The sequence below is a fragment of the Aquarana catesbeiana genome, linkage group LG05 (assembly GCF_042186555.1).
Source record: "Aquarana catesbeiana isolate 2022-GZ linkage group LG05, ASM4218655v1, whole genome shotgun sequence".
NCBI classification, from domain to species: Eukaryota; Metazoa; Chordata; class Amphibia; order Anura; family Ranidae; genus Aquarana; species Aquarana catesbeiana.
This window is the reverse complement of record NC_133328.1, coordinates 479,919,959-479,939,485: the sequence shown is the minus strand read 5'-3', so window position 1 is coordinate 479,939,485 and position 19,527 is coordinate 479,919,959. Positions and strand designations below refer to the sequence as shown.

The 19,527-nt window shown below is 43.7% G+C and overlaps 1 protein-coding gene across 4 annotated transcripts in view; it reads left to right on the top strand.

Annotated features, from left to right (window-relative positions):
• SS18 (SS18 subunit of BAF chromatin remodeling complex) overlaps positions 1–19,527 on the top strand; it is a 92,677-nt gene that overhangs the window by 33,997 nt on the left and 39,153 nt on the right. For all 4 annotated transcript variants that reach the window (XM_073631500.1, XM_073631502.1, XM_073631503.1 and 1 more), the window contains 3 exons: positions 8,681–8,834; positions 13,702–13,923; positions 16,743–16,910. In XM_073631500.1, coding sequence (XP_073487601.1) covers positions 8,681–8,834; positions 13,702–13,923; positions 16,743–16,910 — 544 coding nt within the window. The remainder of the gene's footprint in view (positions 1–8,680; positions 8,835–13,701; positions 13,924–16,742; positions 16,911–19,527) is intronic.

The following is a 19,527-nucleotide window of genomic DNA, read 5'->3' as shown; positions in this document are numbered from 1 at the left end:
AGCGGTTCATTTCTCCTTACCCGGGTCACGTGAGTCACCGGGTGTTGCTTGGCAGGCTAAAGGTGCTTAGCAGGATTATTGCATAGGTGCTTGGTGAGCCCTATTAAAGGGTCTCTCTTCTGAGGTCTGTTAATACTATACCCATGTTCTCTCTTTTTGTGGCTAGTAAATGTCTTCAAAAAAGAGGAGCGGGACTAACACTACAGGGAAGGGCACACCTATGTTGTCAGTAGTTCCTGATGAACCTAGTCTTATCCCCAGTGTTGTATCCCCTGAAGGACCAGAGGCTTCCCGGCAATCTGAGCCGCTGTGCCTATCTATTATTATGCCTACAGTCAACGCTGCTGCTTCACCCTTCATGACCAAGGATGAACTGTCCTCTGCCCTAGCCGGGTTAGAGCACAGGATTGCTGGTATGATTGCCTCCATCCCACAGGGTGGCAAGAAGCATGACAGATCCCCCTCCCTGGAACCTCCTAGTTTGGCGCAGGAATGGGTTAAGGATTGGAAAGAGCTAAAAGCTCAGGATTCTGTGGAGGGCCTGGTGGATGAGTCTGCTGAGCAATCTGGACAAGACGATATCCAGTTGATGTCTGCCTCTGTCACAGAGGCTTTTGATCCAGCCCCTTGCTGAGATGGTTCATTCTGCCTTTAAGTTGCCTCTTACTGAGGTTACTGAGCCCCCCTGGTCCTCTTTGGGGTCCCTGAGGCCTCTTCAGGCCGCACCGGCTTTCCCCTTACACCCTCTTTTGGAACAGCCGGTGATTAGGAACATCCTGACAGGATTTTTGTTCCTCCTAAAGAGTTCTTTCCTTTTATATCTTATGGATGAAAAGTTTAAAGCGGGGGTCCACCTATCTATCGTTTTTTTTTTTTTTTTTTGTTTTTTTTTTGAGTTCATTCACAAACTTTTCTTCTCAGCATTACATATTCACTCACATATTGTGTGTAATATGTCCGCCTGTGTCAGATTTCGTCGGAAAGAATAACTTATATTATTCACTGCAGGCGGTTTCCATCTTCATTGTGGGCATTTGAAGCCCACAAGCATTCATTTCCTGGATGTGGTGAATGCTGTGCTCCCAGCATTCACCGCTCGTTCCCGCACATGCTCAGTGGCATCCTGGGAAGCCTGAGACTAGCTCCCAGGAGTCTGGGAGAGGCTAGAAACACGCCTACTCCCACGGGAGGAGAACCAGGAAGTGCAAAGAAGAATAGAGAAATAAAAGGTAATTACGGCGATTTAAAATTTTTTTTAAACGGCATGCCAGCATCTAGGCAAGGAAGAGCATACATACAGATATTGTTCAAAATTTGGGTGGAACCCCGCTTTAAGAAGTGGAGCATGCCAGCCGTAGATGCAGCAGTCTCTTCCTTAAACAAGAATTTAACTTGTCTGGTAGATAACGCACAGGGCTTGAAAGACCCTGTTGGAGTCATTATTAAAAGCTTCCTTTTTCTTTGGCCAGTTCAGTTATTCAGTCAGCTGTTGCAGCAACTGGTATCTGCCAGTCCGTAGAGGATCAGGTCAGACGGCCTGACAGGCCTAACCGGGCGAATGATCTGGCTGAAAATAAGGCAGATATTCCTCGAGCAATGTGTTTTGCTGTTGACGCCTATTAAAGGATTCAATACAGCAGGTTTCTCATTTTTGGCTTGCTTGTCTGTACATATACGCAGACTTTTGTGGCTTAAGAACTGGTCAACCGAGCTTCCTTGTAAAAAAGTTATTTGCAGGTTTCCCCTTTTAATGGGAAATGTTTATTTGGTGATCATTTGGACAAATATATCCAAAAGATTTCCAGGGGGAAGAGTTTTCTACTTCCTGTGAAGAAAAGCACCAGGTGTCCCTCGTTTAAAACATCAGGGACTGCTTCCTCAAGTGTCCTAGTGCCAAGGCAGTTCTGCCGCCAACAGGGTGCTAGAGCCAGGGACAAGCCTCAAGGCCAGGGCCAGAAAAAGCCCTGGGTCAAAAACTCTTCTAAACCCAACACCAAGCCCTCCTTTTGAAGGGACATCCCCACTCTATCGGGTGGGGGGAAGGCTGCTGCACTTTGCAGACATTTGGAGAACAATATTTCAGGACGAGTGGGTCACCTCAACTATGTTTTCCACGGTTACAAGCTGGAGTTGCGGGGGGTTCCCCCTCAGAGGTTTATATTGGTGTTCCCTCGGATCCTCCAAAAAGAGACTTATTGCTTCAAGCACTACATCATTTAGTGCATCAAGGAGTGATTGTAGAGGTTCCTGTACCCGAAAGGGGAACAGGGTTTTACTCTAACCTGTTTACGGTTCAAAAACCAAACTGGGACACAAGGCCCCTAAGATCCCTGAACCAGTATCTACTGATCCAGTCCTTTCGGATGGCGTCTGTCCGCTCAGTAGTAGCCTCACTCCAGATGGGAGACTTTCTAGCCTCCGTCGATATAAAAGACATGTACCTATCTTTCAGCCTCATCAGAGGTTCCTGTGATTTGCAGTAGAGGAACTTCATTTTCAATTTATGACTTACCCTTCAGGCTTATTACAGCTCCCTGGGTGCTCACAAAAACGTCCTAGCACCAGTACTGGGTCTTTTAAGGGATCTTGGTGCTTGGGTATCTGGACGACCTCTTGCTCAGAGATCACTCACTACAGGCTCTAGGACAGAGCATAGCATGCACAGTGTGGTATTTGGAAAGCTTAGGCTGGATCATAAATACAAAAAAGTATTTAGGCCTGATCCTAGATACGGTCCAAGCAAGGGTATTTTTGCCACCCGTAAGGATCTGTGTCCTGAAGGATCAGGTGCGTCAGATAAGAGGCACCAGACAACCCTCCATTCGGCTCTGTATATCTTGTTTGCTTGGAACAGAAGAGGACAAGCCCTGGATTATCCAACGTTCTTATCTCCTCAGGCACGCTTAAGCCTAAACTGGTGGTTGCAGGATCAGAACCTGCGAAAGGGAATATCCTGCCTCCCGGTAACTTGGAAAGTACTGGCTACAGATGCCAGTCTCTCAGGCTGGGGAGCGACCCTAGAGGGGCTCACAGCTCAGGGGAAATGGTCAAGGACAGAACAGATCCTGCCCATCAATGTCCTGGAATTATGGGCAGTATATCTGACCCTACGATCCTGGACAGGGGAGCTTCAGAACTGCCCTATCGGGGTTCAGTCCGACAATGCCACTGCAGTGGCCTATATAAACCACCAAGGCGATACCAGGAGTCGTTCAGCTCTGAAGGAGGCGAAGCACATTCTATTATAAACAAGGCCTAGGATAAATCCAAGGAAAAAAAACAAGCTTAACTTTACCGACCAGCCCGCAAACAACCAAGTAAACACAAACCACATACTAGCCTAGGCAGAGGGACATGTGCCGATTTTATTTCGCCAGTCTATACCCCGGTAGTAGAGAACTGGAAGGCAGATTTTCTCAGCCGCCAGCAGATCTACCTGGGGGAATGGTCCCTACACCCAAGGGTGTTCCAGGAAATTTACCAGCGTTAGGGATGGCCAGAGGTCGACCTACTGGCATCCAGGTTCAACAACAAGCTACAGCAGTTTGTGTCCCGCATAAGGCCCCATTCACACTAGCGCGTTTTTTGATGCATTTTGCATTTTGCAGAAATGCACGGGAATTTTTTAACATGGGTTCCTATGGAACATGTTCACAGCAATGCTTTTTTGTATCTCAGCGTTTTTGGAAAGGGTCGGGGACTTTTTTTCATGCAAAAAGCAGCGTTTTGCATGTAATGGTTTTCAATGGACAAGCATCAAAAACGCAAGTGCTGCGTTTTTGCAGCGTTTTTGATGCGTTTTTGCCGTTTTTTTTTTTTTTTTTTTTTTTTTTTTTAATTTTTTTTTTTTTTTGTAATCTTTTTTTTTTAAGACTGTAAAAAAAAATGAAAAAAAAAAAACCGCAAAACGCAAATCGCGGCAAAAACGCGGCTCAAAAACGTGCCAAGCATGAAAAAAAAACCTCCAAAAACGCTCAAAAGCAACATGCATAGGTGTGAATCGAGCCTAAGAGATCCTCTGGCAATCGGAGCAGATGCTCTGGTAGTTCCATGGAGCCAGTACTCCCTGGTTTATGCCTTCCCTTGTTGCGCAGAATTCAGAGAGAGGGGTTCCACCAGCCTGGCCCAGAAGGCCCTAGTTCCCAGTGATTGTGAGACTGACAATAGACAGGCCATGGACGCTTCCACATCGCCCCGATCTACTGTCTCAAGGTCCTATATTCCACCCCAATTTACAGTCTCTAAATCTGACGGCATGGCTATTGAAGCCAGGGTGTTAAAGAACCGTGGTGTCTCGGGACCAGTGAATGCTAGAAAAGCTGTCACTCGGGAGATCTATCATAAGGTCTGGAAGACGTCTATTGCTTGGTGTGAAGCCAGAAAATGGCAGCCTCGGAATTATGTGATTGGGAGAATTCTCTTTTCTACAGTCAGCTGTGAAAATCAGATTGTACTCAAAGCCAGTCAGAGGTCAGATTTCGGCCCTGTCCATATTCTTTCAAGAGCCTATAGCCTCCCATTCGCTGGTCCGAACCCTTATGCAGGGGGCAACTCATTTGCTTCCCCCCATTAAATCACCTGTCAAGGAAATTTCATTAGACTTGCTGTCACGCAAGCTAGCCTTCCTAATGTCCATCAGCTCGGCTAGAAGGGTGTCGGAGTTGGCGGCCCTTTCATGCAGGGAATCATATGATGTTGGATCCTCCGCTCAAAGAGGGGCTTAAACTAGAGTGCTTGCTTGTGTCTCATTGCCTCCAGGAAGAGAAGAGCCCCAGGTGCTGGCTGAGTGCTGATGCAAGTAGAAGAGAACAAGAAGACCTGGACAGCCGCACACCGGAATGGATAAATCCGTCTTTTTTATTCAAAATACAGGATCATGGGGTACACAGAACACGACTGTGGGGTGGTACAGAAATAGCTGACGCGTTTCGCACTTACACCAAGTGCTTACTCATAGCTTGAGTAAGCACTTGGTGTAAGTGTGAAACGCGTCAGCTATTTTTGATCCTTCACCATGACAGGGCCGTGTTACAACCTGTTCCATCCTTTTTGCCAAAAGTGGTGTCGGCCTTTCTTTTACATCGGGACATTATTTTGCCTCGTTCGGCGGAAGAGAGACAACTGCATTCTTTGGATGTTGTCCGGGCAGTCAAGGTTTATTTGTCTAGATCTGCGTAGATCCAAGGATCAGACCCCTTTTTTACCAAAAAAGCACCCTAAAAGGGAGAGGCAGCTTCCAAAGCTTTCATTGCCAGTTGGGTCCATCAATTGGTCATTCGGGCCTACGGTCTGAAATGTAAAGCTGCTCCCTTTTAGGGCAGTGATGGTGAACCTTGGCACCCCAGATGTTTTGGAACTACATTTCCCATGATGCTCATGCACTCTGCAGTGTAGTTTAGCATCACGAGAAATGTAGTTCCAAAACATCTGGGGTGCCAAAGTTCGCCATCACTGCTTTAGCGTGAGAGCTCATTCTACCAGGGGTGTAGGAACCTCCTGGGCTTTTCGCCATCAGGTATCTGTGGCTCAGATTTGTAAGGCTGCTACCTGGTCTTCAGTGCATACGTTCACAAAATTTTATCAAAGGGGTTGTTCGAGCAGCCAAGGATTCGGCTTTCGGCCGCAGTGTACCCGCGGGCTGCCGTATAAGGTCTGATGGCTATTGTTTGGCAGGGTGTCTACCTCCCCTCAAGGCTATTGCTCTGGGACGTCCCAGTAGATAGTGAATATTGGCCTAATTCTGTGTCCCATGATGTGTGAAAAAGAAAATAGGATTTTTTTCGTCATACTTACCTGTAAAATCCTTTCTTTGAGTACATCATGGGACACAGAGGTCCCTCCCCTCCTTTTGAGGATTCAGTGCTTGCTACAAAATTGAAGTACTTCCTGTATGGGAGGGGTTATATAGGGGATCACTTCCTGTCTGAAGACCTTTGGTCTACCAGTGTCCATTCACCTGGAGATGAAGTATAACCCATTAGGTAATGAATATTAGCCTAACTCTGTGTCCCATGATGTACTCAAAGAAAAAAAATGTACAGGCATGACAAAAAAAAATCATATTTTTTGGTACAGGATAAACTGGTAATAATGTACATTCCCTTAAAAGATGAAGTAAATGAGTCTTTGTACTATGGAATATGTTGCAAGGTAAATACATTTTCTGTTAAACTGGCCCATGGATTCATTTACCTACTTAATGATTAATCCACTTGCACTTGTGTCTAGTCTTGGAGTATACATCACCTATTGTTCAGGGGTGCTGATGCTTGTGTCAGTAGAGCTCAATGCATACAGGTTCAGCAACAAACTGGACATGTTAGTTTCCATGTGCAGGGATTCCCTAGAGGAAGCAGTAGATGTTCTTGTGGCTCTATGGGATCAGTACACCCTAAGGCTTCTTCCTCGTCTGCTTTGCAGGATCAAGATGGGGGGGGGGGAGACAATACATACTGGATAAAAACAATACATATTGTCGTCCACGCTCACGCGTTTCTGCCCTATGTGGGCCCACATAGGGCAGAAACATGAGCGTGGAGGAAATATGTATTGTATTTATCCTGTTCTAATAAAGCATTGCATGGAACTCCAGGAGCGGGTGCCAGTATCATGTGTTTCCACTGAAGTTTTGGCTGACAGGAGCCTCTGTGCACCACCACTTACACCCAAAGCAAGCTGTTTGGGTTGAGTAGTGGGTTTGTGTTTTCCTGGGATCTAGTACACTGACCCATTAAAACTCCTAGCAGACTTTTCGTGGGCTCTCAAGGACAGATTTACTACTCTGTACTAATCTTTGGCTGAATCCCAGGATTTTAGAGACGGGGGCATCTCTGAAACTTTGATTCCTACAATGCTAAATGCTAGGAAGGCTACTTCCCCCAAGGTCTATAATTGAACATAGAAGGCATACTTCATTTGCAGTAAGTCTTGTGGATTTCACTTTAGAAGTTTCTACATGAGACAAAATCTCTCCTTCCTGCAGCTCTGTCAGCACCATGGTTTAGCTTTCATCAGTATCAAGGGCCAGGGTTCTGCCATTTTTTTTTTTTTTTTCCTCTTGTTTTAGGGACACTTGCCATTTTCTTCTTGACCTTTTGTTCAGGGAGTTTCCTATGTAGCTCCCACTGGGCCTCTTTGGAATGTGAAACTGATTCTTGCTGCACTTCAGAAGTTGCAGTTTGAACACATTCAAGCCCTTTTTCTCGCTGCTCTCATCCACAAGGTGGTGTTCACCTCTACAAGGCGATTGACTGAACTAGTGACTTTAATGTTGAGGCCCTGGTAGGTTCTGCTTTTGATCTGAACGAGACCATTGTCCTCCCATCCCTTTTATTCTAGTTAAAGCGATTTTGTAAAGTAAAAAAAAAAAACATATACTTGCCTGCTCTGTGCAATGCAATCGCAGAGCGGCCCTGAAGCTCCTTTTCCCGGGTTACACGCCGGCGCTCCTGTCTCCCCCTCTCTGTCCATCTTCCCAAAGGGAAGCCACTTCCCATTGAGGGAACTCGTGCATTCTCACTCCCGGGTCCCACTGCTATATCCATTGGCACAGACAGCGGGACTTTGCCCCGCCCCCCACTCCCTCGTCATTGGAGCTGATTGACAGGAGCGTGAGCCAATGGCTCCTGCTGCTATCAGTCTGCCCAATAAGGAGGGAGACAGCGGCGAGAGCTACATTCCTATTTGTTATCCTGGAAAAACTCTGCAGGGGCACACCAATTTCTTCTACTATCTCAAGTTGGCTCAGGTAGACCATTCTCCAGCTTGTGGGCTCCATGATCAGGTTCTACCCTTTCCTATCAAAGCACACTCCACTAGATCAGAGTGTCTTGGGCTTTCAGGAATCAAGCAACTGTTTTACCAGCTGCCACCTGGTATTCCATTCATGTTCTACTGGTGGGATGGGGAGGAGGTGTTGCAGCCTCATCTGATGCAAGTTCCCTCAGATGGCTCTTTATGCTGCAGCCTTTCCCCAGGTCTCTGTATTTGTTTGGCCTGTTAAAGTTTGTGTTGCCCCCACTTCAGTTTGACTGCTTTTGGGAGCTGTGAAGTTTTCTAATGCCCCCCCTCAGACAAAGAAAATAGGATTTTTGTATTCGCCGTAACACTCTCTTTTCTTGGAAACCATTGAGGGACACAGGTCCAACCCCCTGAGTTTATTATCATGGTCATGGTAGAAAGGATTATCATGGACTGGCCTGCAGGTTGTGTTTTGTGGTGGGTTTTTTTTTCTTTTTTTTTTTTTTTTTTTTTTTTCTCCCCCCATTTTGCCTATATTCAGTTCTCCTGTAGAAGGCAATATAACCTGAAGATAAAAAACTTCCTGTGTCCCTTAATGGAGTCCATTTTACTAGAAGTACACAAATATTATTTTGACAACGGAGTCAGTATTTTGCAGGTGTTATTTATTTTGCCATATTGTAAGCTGTAATAGTGCTACTTTTTTGAATGCGAAGTACTGTGTTATTGTGATTATGAATGCGAAGTACTGTGTTATTGTGATATGAGAGATCATGTAATTGCTCTGAGAAGTTTGCTATATAGCCACAGAGCCATTTTTGTAAGATGCAGTACACCAACATCAGTAGATATATTCTTCTCTTTAAACGAACCTGTGTGGCAGTGCGTGGAAATTAATTTGTACCCTTGCATTGAATTTATATTTTTAAATCTCTTTTAGCTACCTACACCGAACATGCCTATGGGTCCGGCAGGAATGAATCAGAGTGGCACTCCACAGCCACCACGTTCACACAACATGCCTTCAGAAGGAATGGTAGGAGGGGGCCCGCCTGCACCACACATGCAGAACCAGATGAACGGCCAGATGCCTGGTAAGATTCTCTTCCCCTAGGTATTAACACCATGGTTGCTAGGCAACCAATGGACATGCAGGCTCAGGGGATACTAGATTGCTGATGACAAAACTGCCTTGAATACCCTGAAGTGCAAGCTCTCTTACAGTTTGTTAGCTACAGAGCTACGTGACCTGTATTCACTGTTTATCTTTCTGCCCTTGGGCTTTGATGTGGCTGACACACACCATTGCTGTGATGAACAGAACTGTCTAAATTTAGTCTGTGTGAAACCACACAGTACAGCTGGCTCTGAAAAGCTTTTTTGTGGAGAGATTGTCCATCGGCTTCACAAAATCCCCTTTTGACAGTGGAGGCGTGTTTTGCATGTTATATTTTGTTTTGCTTGTCACTCTTTACTGTCAGCTCATTCAGGGTTACCAATCTTCTTCCTTTTTTTTTTATATCACACATCAGCCTTTATATCTTTATTTGGTCTGTTTTGTGGCATTCCCTGAAATATTGTAATGAGAAATGGGGAAAAAAATGCTTCAAATTGGGTATAAAGAATATCTTTATCAAATTTGTCATTTGTGCATGTATTAAAAATATAATTTTACGTTTTTAGGTGCTCTTCCAATGACTTCTGTTGTTAGACTGTGCTTTTCCATGAAATTATAATACTACATGCTGCATCTTTGATGCACTTTCAGAAAACATGCTCTAACAGAAGTAATTGGGAGGGCACATAAAATGTGGATACTATCACGTTGCACCCAAACCACAGTGCACCGTTGTGAACCTGGCCTAATACCCTTTCATAAGATGCTTATGTTGTGAATTAAGGGACATCTCAAATAAATGCCAAAGAGTATGTTTTTACACAACAATTTTGTGTAAATCTAAATTTGGATTAACAGAATAGAGAATTCAAGCTTTTTCCCTTTTTTTTTTTTTTTTAAGTAAATTGTTATTCAGAACCACTAGCAACGCGTCACTATGTCATAAGATACTCAGAAGTGAAATTGAAATCCCTGTTGTAAGCAAGGCATATTTCATTAGTCAGTTTCACAGTGCTGCCATTGGACATTGTAGTCCATAGGTATGCTTCAGCTGTTAGTGGCATGGGAAACACCACAAGTCTGTTGGAGATCCCAGGCTTTGGGGGAAATGTAAAATCTATGATATCACCAGCAGAGGGATGTAGCAGAAGTTGCTTGCTGTCAACTTAAAATTTAGCAAAAGTATTCCAAGAAATAATTTTCTGTATGTACTGTAAAGCTTATTTTTAGAAACAAATTGCACTATGGATATGCTATGCACATGGCCTTTGTCACCTTTATGGGCAATTAAAATAAAAATAACAAACATGTCATACTTACCTGCTCTGTGCAATGGTATTGCACAGAGTAGCCCTGATCCTTCTCTTCTCGGGTCCCCCGCTGGTGCTCCGGGCCCCTCCCTCCTGCCAAATGCCCCCATAGCAAGCAGCTTGAAATGGGGGCACCCAAGCAGGCTCGCTCCCGAGCCGCTGCACTGCTAACATTCACACACACAGCTGTGGCTTGGCCCTGCCCCACCCCCTCCTCTCTTCATTGACTCACTGGCTGTGATTGATGGCATCAGGAACCAACGGCTCCCATAGCTGTCTCAGCCAATGAGGTGGGAGAGTCCCCAGAGAGCTGAGGCTCATATGAACATTGCTGGATCGTGATGGGGCTCAGATATTAGGGCGGCTGCTGCACAGAGAAGGTTTTTTTTACCTTCATGCATAGAATACATGAAGGTAAAAACTTTGGAGCCTTTAGAACTACTTTAATGCAGTATAGTCAGGATTTTTACTTGAAGTGTGTGCTGGAGGTTCTAGAGCATGTTACACCTGTATTTGGGGTAATGTGCTCCAGAAGGTGAACATTGGTAAATAGTTTTGACAGCAGATGTGGCTTTTTGCAAAACAGCTCATCAGGGAAGTATACCAAACATATCAATAAACAGTGTACAGAATGTGTAACAAAATGTGAAATGGGAGGAGAAAGCTAAAGGAGAGACCTGTACAACATTTGAGGGGATAAATAGGAGGAAAAAGGGGTATGGTTGGAGTAAAGGAGGGATAGAGATGCATAGAGAGGTGCAAAATATGTGGGAAGAGTTTTCCTACTCTCTGTTGCCGACTGCTGAGATGGGGGGTAGAATTGAGCTCCTCTGCAGCTGCACAGAGAAGCGCTGGATCTGGCGGAAGGAGTATTATTCTCTCTGCTGCCAAAAGCAGAGACAAGGTGGGTTGTGCCACAGCTGCTGGAGAGGTGCAAGGGCCACATGAAATGGCCTGGTGGGCCGCATTTGGCCTGCTGGCCTTGTGTTTTGACACATGTGGGTTATGATATTATCATACGTTTTTTTTTTTTCTTGAGGTACTCCTATTGACCCAGATCACCTTCATAAATCTGTACCGAAGGACTGATGTTAAATAACAATAATCTGTTCTGTATTTGAAGTCATTATAGGCAACTATCCTGCCCAAGCTTCATAGAAACAAATTTGAAAATTGAACATTTCTTCTGTGAAATAGACAAAGTCCACTTTAGAGAACCATTTGGGTATCTTAGAAATCTTAGGTGTACTGGAACCAAAATGTTAGTGTCATGATAGATACAGGTCCACAGGTCCGGTGTTGGGCAGATAGCGCTTATATCATAAATCTTATCTAAAATGTTTTGTATTTTGGGGCAGTGGTGAGATCCTAAAAGAAATCTATATCTCCTCACCAGAATTTTAAAGTTGAACGCCACGGGTTTTGACTTCCGTGAGGAAATATGGGGTTACTTCAAGATCCTTATATTTTTTGGGTATTAGAGCTTAGTATCAAATTCTTGTTTCCACTTTCCTAAGTGTAGCTGAGTTATCGGATACTCTTGGTATGGATAAACGGGTTTCTCTATTGAATTATGTTTTTACTCTTGGATCTTGACTTCCACTGCAGGTAACATGAAACCTGCTTAGCTACTTTGAATTATTGCACATTATTATTGCTCTGTGTACATCTTTTATTAAACAAGCCCCAAGTGTGGAAAATGTGTGACTGTCCTGGTAGAGGATTTCCCACTTCTGTAATTTTCATCTAAAGTCTGCAATACTTATTCTGCTCCAATTGACACCTGCAAGGTCCTTCGCTGACGCCTTCCAGGTGCCAGTCTTGCACCATTTTGATTGGTTGGTGGTGAATAACTTCACTCCCACGCAAGATTTCGGTTATCCTGGTACACAGGCCCACCGTGCTGAGAATGTAAACAGAGCTGCTCATGCTTGCATGTACATTCTGCAGAAGTCTCTGAACAGGCAAAAATGTCATTTCTTAAGCAAGCCGATGTGAGCCAGGCAAAGCAGTGTAGGACACATGTAAGTAAAGGCAGTCAGGAGGATAGAAGCACTTAGTCAGTTAATAAACAGCAGCTACAGTCTTTCTCAAGATCCCAAAAATAAACATTTTTTATACGTTGCTGAGATAGTAACTCTAAATGGTGTCTTATCCCATACCTTTTTGTTACTGCAATAAACTGTATGTTTGGTGGTGATACCCACCTTCACACTTTGAGGTTGAGCACCTTGTAGTGCGTCGATTATGTCATTAGCACATGTGCTGTGAAGAAACAGCCCTCCATGCCGTTTCTTCACTAGCAAGTGCTGTGATTGACGTTGATGCATACTAGCCCATTATGCTTTTACTTTGCAGGGGGAAAAAAGAGGAAGCAAAACCCACTAGGGTTTATTTCCTCTTTTAAGGTCCCACATCTTTTATGTGTATGTATGGACTACTTAAAGAAGGGTAGAGTCCATATAAAATTCAGAACTGGTATTGAAAGCTTCTTCCTACAAGAATCCTATTAGCTGCATTCAGATTTGATTACATTTTATGAAACCTTTGAAAATGTTTGCTCTTCTAGGACCCTTTCACATGGGGGAGAATTTGTCCAAGTGGATCCACCTGCTCAGCGGGGAGGGGGGGGATCTCTCTGCTGATCCCTGCTGAGCAGACGGATGACAGGTCTGCTGTGCAGAGCAGGCACTGAGACAGCCTGCTGTTCTCTATGGGGTGGTTGGATACAAACGGACTGCAGGATCGGATGCTGGCGGGTGACAGTGGACACAGACAGCAGAGAACAATGGGTGATCTGATTGGGTCCTCCTGAAAAACGGACAGGTGGACCAGATCAGTCCAGTGGTGTGAAAGGGGCCCTATAGAAATCCACCTGTAATGTATCTTTCTTTCCATACTGTTATCTTATTGTTTTTATGTTGTGTACTATATAGTAAATGATTATGAATAAAAGAGAAAATAACTGCTATAAATAAAACACAAAGTGCTGGCTAAAACCAAATTCGTTAAAGTGGAATTTCACCCTTAAATTACCCAATGTATAATAATCTCCCACATAGTACATTTCGCTTTAAAAGTCTTTCTCTCTGTTTCTTTTCTGTCCATGCCCTGGTTTATCTATCAGACTTTAAAGCTGCTGACTATTATCAGCAACACCAAGCTACTCATGGGGTCTACTCATGGGATATCTCAGCCCCCTTCACGCTCTCTGTGTTCTGTGCTAGACAGGGTAAGGGTTAAGTGGAAAGTGTATTTACAAAGTTTCCCAGCCAGGCTTTGCAAAGGGATCTGTTACTACTGATGGGTATTCTTTCCAGGCAGAGATGTCAATCACCCACTGACTTTTTGTGTGTGAAATAAAAATCTGACCATGTACTCCTAATACACAATACTGTCAAAGACAGAGATGCACAGTTCTGTGTGTTTGTTTTTTTGTTAACTTGTCTGCATATATGTGCACATTTCATTTGTTTACTGCTGTATTTCTGCTGTAACGCACACTTGAATACGAATATTGCTTTCCTTATTCAGGACCCAACCATATGCCTATGCAAGGACCAGGACCAAACCAACACAACATGTCAAATAGTTCAATGACTATGCCTTCAAATAATCATGGTTCCATGGGAGGATATAACCATTCTGTGCCATCTTCACAAAATATGCCAGTCCAGAATCAGATGAGCTTGTCTCAAGGACAGTCAATGGGAAACTATGGTCCCAGACCAAGCATGAATATGCAGCCAAATCAAGGTAATGACATTATATTAGAGTTAGGCTTTTGGGAGTTGAAATAAAAGCCACAGAGTAAGCTACAGTCAGTGAAAACACTGTAACTGAATAACTACAATATATTGATGAAAACAATAGAATATTTATATCTTAAAATGACTGACTGCACTGCTTTTACCAACAGAAAATGTTATGTGAACCTGTGCCAGGACTATGCACGCTAATGTGTTTATATATTCTGGAATGGTAAAATCAGGCCACAGTGAGCTATGAGGTTTTACACCCCCCCCCCCCCCAAACCGCAAGTGTAATTGGGCCCTTACTATCCTGAGCCCCGTATAAGGCTGCTTTCACACTGATGCATTGTGGTTTACCCACAGCATGGGTGCAATGCAGTGCACTTTCCTGCAGGTTAGCTGCACTGAGCCATTGACTTCTATTACATTTTGTAGGTGTGCTGCACTTTCTGAAAGCACACCAAAACTCCTGCATTCAGAATGTTTGGTGTGCTTTTACAAAGCACACCAAACCCGCAGGATATAATAGAAGTCAATGGCTCAGTGCAGCAAAGCCGCAAGTGCACTGCACTGCACCCGCAGATCAGTGTGAAAGCAGCCTAATGACCCTTATTTAGAAGTGCTAATCTGCCCATTGCAAAACCTGTGTATATGTGATGTTTAATATACTGACCTTTTTCCTCTTCCAGCTTCTGCTGGGATCACTCTTAGGCTGGCACATTTTTAGCAGCCTGAAATGTGCTTTGTATCACTCTGCCTGGGACGAGCCAGCGCTACAGAGGAAGCATCAGCTTATGCGGCTCCTGCTCTCTCCGCAGCCGTCTGCTCCCGGCTCCATGCACTCTGATATTTTGGGATGGCGGATCAGCAACTTGTTGATCGCAGTCTGGGCTTGCTGACCCTCCATCCCAGAGCATGGGCATGCGCTTCATTTGTTTCAGGTCACACGCCACATCAGAGGGGTTGAGCACCCCTGGTTTAGGTGTTCTGGAGAAATGTCATTTTTAATTTTAAAATTTGACAACTGAAGCACAGAAATCTCCACTATTATTATTATTATTATTATTATTATTATTATTGTTTTTTTATTGCTTTCATTCATATCCGAATTATGGCAGTCAGCTAGCCCTCCAATGTATACAAGCGATGCATGCTTCTAAGCCAGTTGTTGCCCACTTACGGAATATTAGGGAGCCTTAACTGTTGCCCCTAACATTGCAAAACGTAATGTTTAGTACATGCTAGGGGAATTTATGGGCAGGGGGTGGCCCTACTACAGATGTCTTTGAGGGGGAATGACTTCACAGTACAAGCAGCTATAGAGGTCAGGGATAGCTTGTTTTAAAGATTTTACTAATTGATCATAATCGAGAAATAATGTCTGTAGTCTGGGCACAGGTACACTCTAAGTATAAGTATAAGTTAGACGGGCTGGCTCAGCAGAACTGCAAATCTTTGGGTGGCTGAATTTGTATTTATGAATTTATGTATGTTTGTTTGCCATTCTATGCAGTTTGACTAGAGTTCCTTTTTAACCTGAATCCTTCCTAAGTGCAGCATGGGGGCTGTTATGACCTCTTTACTAAAATGCCATTAGCCTGGCTAATGTGCTGACTCACTGACTTTAATACATTCTAAATCACTGATCCAGGACAAGTGACAACCCTTAGAAAATCTGTGCAAAATCTGAATTCCTTATCTGCATGCTTGTTCTGGGGCTTTGCCTTAAGTTTTGAAGACAGAAGGGTCAGCATTACATCCAGGAAACTAGCATTGTGGAGTGGCAGCTTCCACTTCACTTATGCCACGTACACACGATCGGGATTTCGGTCGGAAAAAGATATGATGGCTTTTCCGACCGGATTCCGCTCAAGCTTGTCTTGCATACACACGGTCACACAAAATTTGGCTGCACTTTCGACCGTCAAGAACGCAGTGACGTACAACACTACGACGAGACAAGAAAATGAAGTTCAATGCTTCCGGGCATGCGTCAAATTGTTTCTGAGCATGCATAGGAATTTTGCACGCCAGAATTGCTACAGACGATCGCATTTTTGGATAGGAACTTTTTCCAACCGAAAAATTGAGAACATGCTCTAAATCTTTTGCTGGCTGGAATTTGGCCAGCAAAAGTCCGATGGAGCATACACGCGGTCGCATTTTCCAACCAAAAGCTCTCATCGGTCTTTTGTTGGCTGAATTTCCGATCGTGCGTACGTGGCATTACTCACAAAAGATTGTTAAAAAAAAAAAAAAGTTTTGGTTATACTTGATACTTTTTTTTTTTTTTAACTTGAATTGGAATTGTATTAACTGCAATTTGATTGGTTTCTGAGACTAACATTTTCAGAGTCCCACATATTTGTGCATCAGCAATGATGGCATATTTAAATCTCTGCAGGCTTGAGAAAAACATTTTTTTTTTGATTCCTCCTGCTAATAATGTGCTAGGCACATACTTCTCTGTCTAATCAGTATGTAAGCACAGGTTTTTGCTCTACAGTTTCTTGTTAGCTGATTTAAAATTATTCATTGTCATGAAACATCTGGAGGATAGGTAGGTGGGCCGACTTTCTGTCAGGATTATAAAGACTTAGTTTTGTTCTTACAGGATATACAAAGGACTGTGTAGGCAAATATTTTGCATACAATTAGGATGGCCCCTGGAATATTTATTACAGGTTTACAAATGAATAAATCTGCAGAAATTTAAATCTCACCAGCACAGTTGCTGCAGTCAGTGGCTTTGTATTACCATGCAGTGCTATATAGCTTAAATGTAAATGTGCAGGCCTTACACTATTTTATTTTGCTTTGCAGGTCCCATGATACACCAGCAGTCTCCCTCACAGCAGTATAACTTGCCTCAGGGTGGTGGACAGCATTACCAAGGGCAGCAGCCACCTATGGGTATGATGGGTCAAGTTAACCAAGGAAATCACATGATGGGTCAAAGGCAAATTCCTCCATACAGACCTCCACAGCAAGGTACTGTTAGCAGTATTTGTCTAAGACTGATGCTAGAAGAGCATCATGCTGTTAAAATCAGTCAATTTTGTTTTGCTAGAAGATTACTTAGAACCCCAAACATTATTATATATTTTCTGAAAGTAGAGGCCTTGAACAATAAAGTGGTGGCTGTTGTAATTTTTTATATTGCAGAATATTTGCACAGCCATTTATCAAATGCAGACTTTCAAGAAAAAATACGCTTAAATGCATTTTAGTTCACACAAACACAATATAATACCCATTTTTTTGGTAAAATATAAAAGATAATGTTCCATTAAGTAAACGGATACCAAATATGTCCAGATTTAAATTTGCACAACCTCAAAAAATAAATCCGCTGTATAGAACAGACTGCAAAAAGTAGGTATATGCATTTACCTCATCACTTAAAGTGGTTGTAAACCCACTAAAAAAAAAAAAAAAAAACCTGCAAGACAAAGGCACAATGAGCTAGTATGCATAGCATACTAGCTCATTATGAATTACCTTAAATCGGAGCCCCCGCAGCTGTTCTCGTACACCGCTGTGGCCGGCGACATCGTTTCCGGGATTACTTCTGGGTATTGCGGGCTCTGGCACTGTGATTGGCCGGAGCTGTGGTGACATCACTCCTGCGCATGCGCGCAGGGGCCGCTGGTAATGGCACACTAGCTGAAGCAATGGCACGAACATGCCATTGCTTCAGTGTACATGCGTGCGGGAGCAGCCAATAACAGCACACTAGCTGAAGCACCAGCACGACCATGCCATTGCTTCAGTGCACATGTGCCGATAACGTTCGGCATATGCTGATACAGGGGATATCTCCTAAACTGCAGGTTTAGGAGATATCCGGGGTAGCTATAGGTAAGCCTTATTATAGGCTTATATAAATAAATAAATATATATATATATATATATATATATATATATATATATATATATATATATATATATATATATATATATATATATATATATATATATATATATATATATATATATATATATATATATATTATAAGCTAAACTGCATAGGTGTCTTCATTACCTACTTTTTCTTTTTTCAGTCTGTGCTATACAGCGGATTCATTTTTTTGTGGTATTAACGTGTTTGGGTATATACACCCCGCCATTAGTGGTGTAACTAGAACCTTCAGGGCCCCAATGCAAGAAAACATAAAGGGCCCCCGGATGGGGCCTTTCCCTCTGAGCCCAGTAGCGGAACACCAGGGCCCCATTGTAAGTGCAATATTTGTGTGGTAGTTCTGCCACGGGTGTCTTTTAGGAGCCCTGTCGGGGGCTTTGGTGAAATATCAGGAGTATAGAAAGACCTCTGATGTTTCACCTTTGAGACAGAAAGGAGATTGAGGACAGAGCCTCAGCTGCACAGAATGAATGGACAGAGCTTCTCATTCATTCACAAACTGAAGCATAGTGAACCGGTTACTATGTCTCAGTGTAAATCATTGGTACGGATTACTGACTCTCCATTCAGAAAAGTCTTCATCCTGGGAGAACCCTGCAAAGCTGGGGGAGCTGGAGAGCACACAGGGGGCAGCAGAAAGGAGTTGGATATTAGGAGCGGCGGGGGCAGGGGCAGCTGCATATAAAGGAACCCATCTTTAAATTTTTCCCTGCTTCTCCTCCTCTTCCTCCCGTATGCATTCAGCGGCTGTAGGAGGAAAATGAAGAGATCAGTTCCTCTATGCCAGTGTTTCTCAATCTTTATCCAGTTAGGGCACCCTTGAAGTATACCCTTAGGTCAGTGATGGTAAACTTTGGCACCCCAGATGTTTTGGAACTACATTTCCCATCATGCTCAACTATACTGCAGAGTGCATGAGAATCATGGGAAATGTAGTTCCAAAACATCTGGGGTGCCAAGGTTCGCCATCACTGCCCTAGGTGAATGGGGCTGCACTGCAAACACCCCGCAACTATGTGCATTGCACGCAGTTGCAGCATAGCGAGGATGCATTTAGGGGGTTAAAACATGCGGTGAGGACTGAGGAGGCAAGCAATTGCCTCTTTCCTGGCTGTCAAATGCCTCTAAAAAGCGACCTGAGCATGGATCGCTTTTCAAAGCAACTGCATTTTCTTGCTGGTACTTTGAACAAGCGGTAAAAAAAAAAAAAAGATTAGTTCTGATTGTACACATATAAAGGGTCAGGATTAAAATTAATTTGCGTGTAAATATACACACACGCGCGTGTAAACACACGTATACATACACATATATAAACACACACATACATGCATATGTTCATACGGATGCATGCACATGTATAAACACATACACTACATAGCCTTTTTAAAAAAAATTACAGTACTGTACCTCTTTCTGCCGGGTACTGCACTGTAGGGGGAGACAAGGAGCACAGCACACACTGTGCTTTCACTTTAGGTGTACCAGTGTGACCAGCTCCTGCAGTGTCAATTTACAGTTCGGCTGAGGGTCGGGGAGCTCAGTCTCAGCCGCCCTTGCTGCACTTCCTATCCAGGCACACAGGGGGCCCGCATGGGGCCCGGTCGCGATGGCGACCCCTGTACGTCCACCCCTGCTCGCCATATTCCTGGTGAGACAGTGAGCTTTGTGAACTTATCAGCTCCC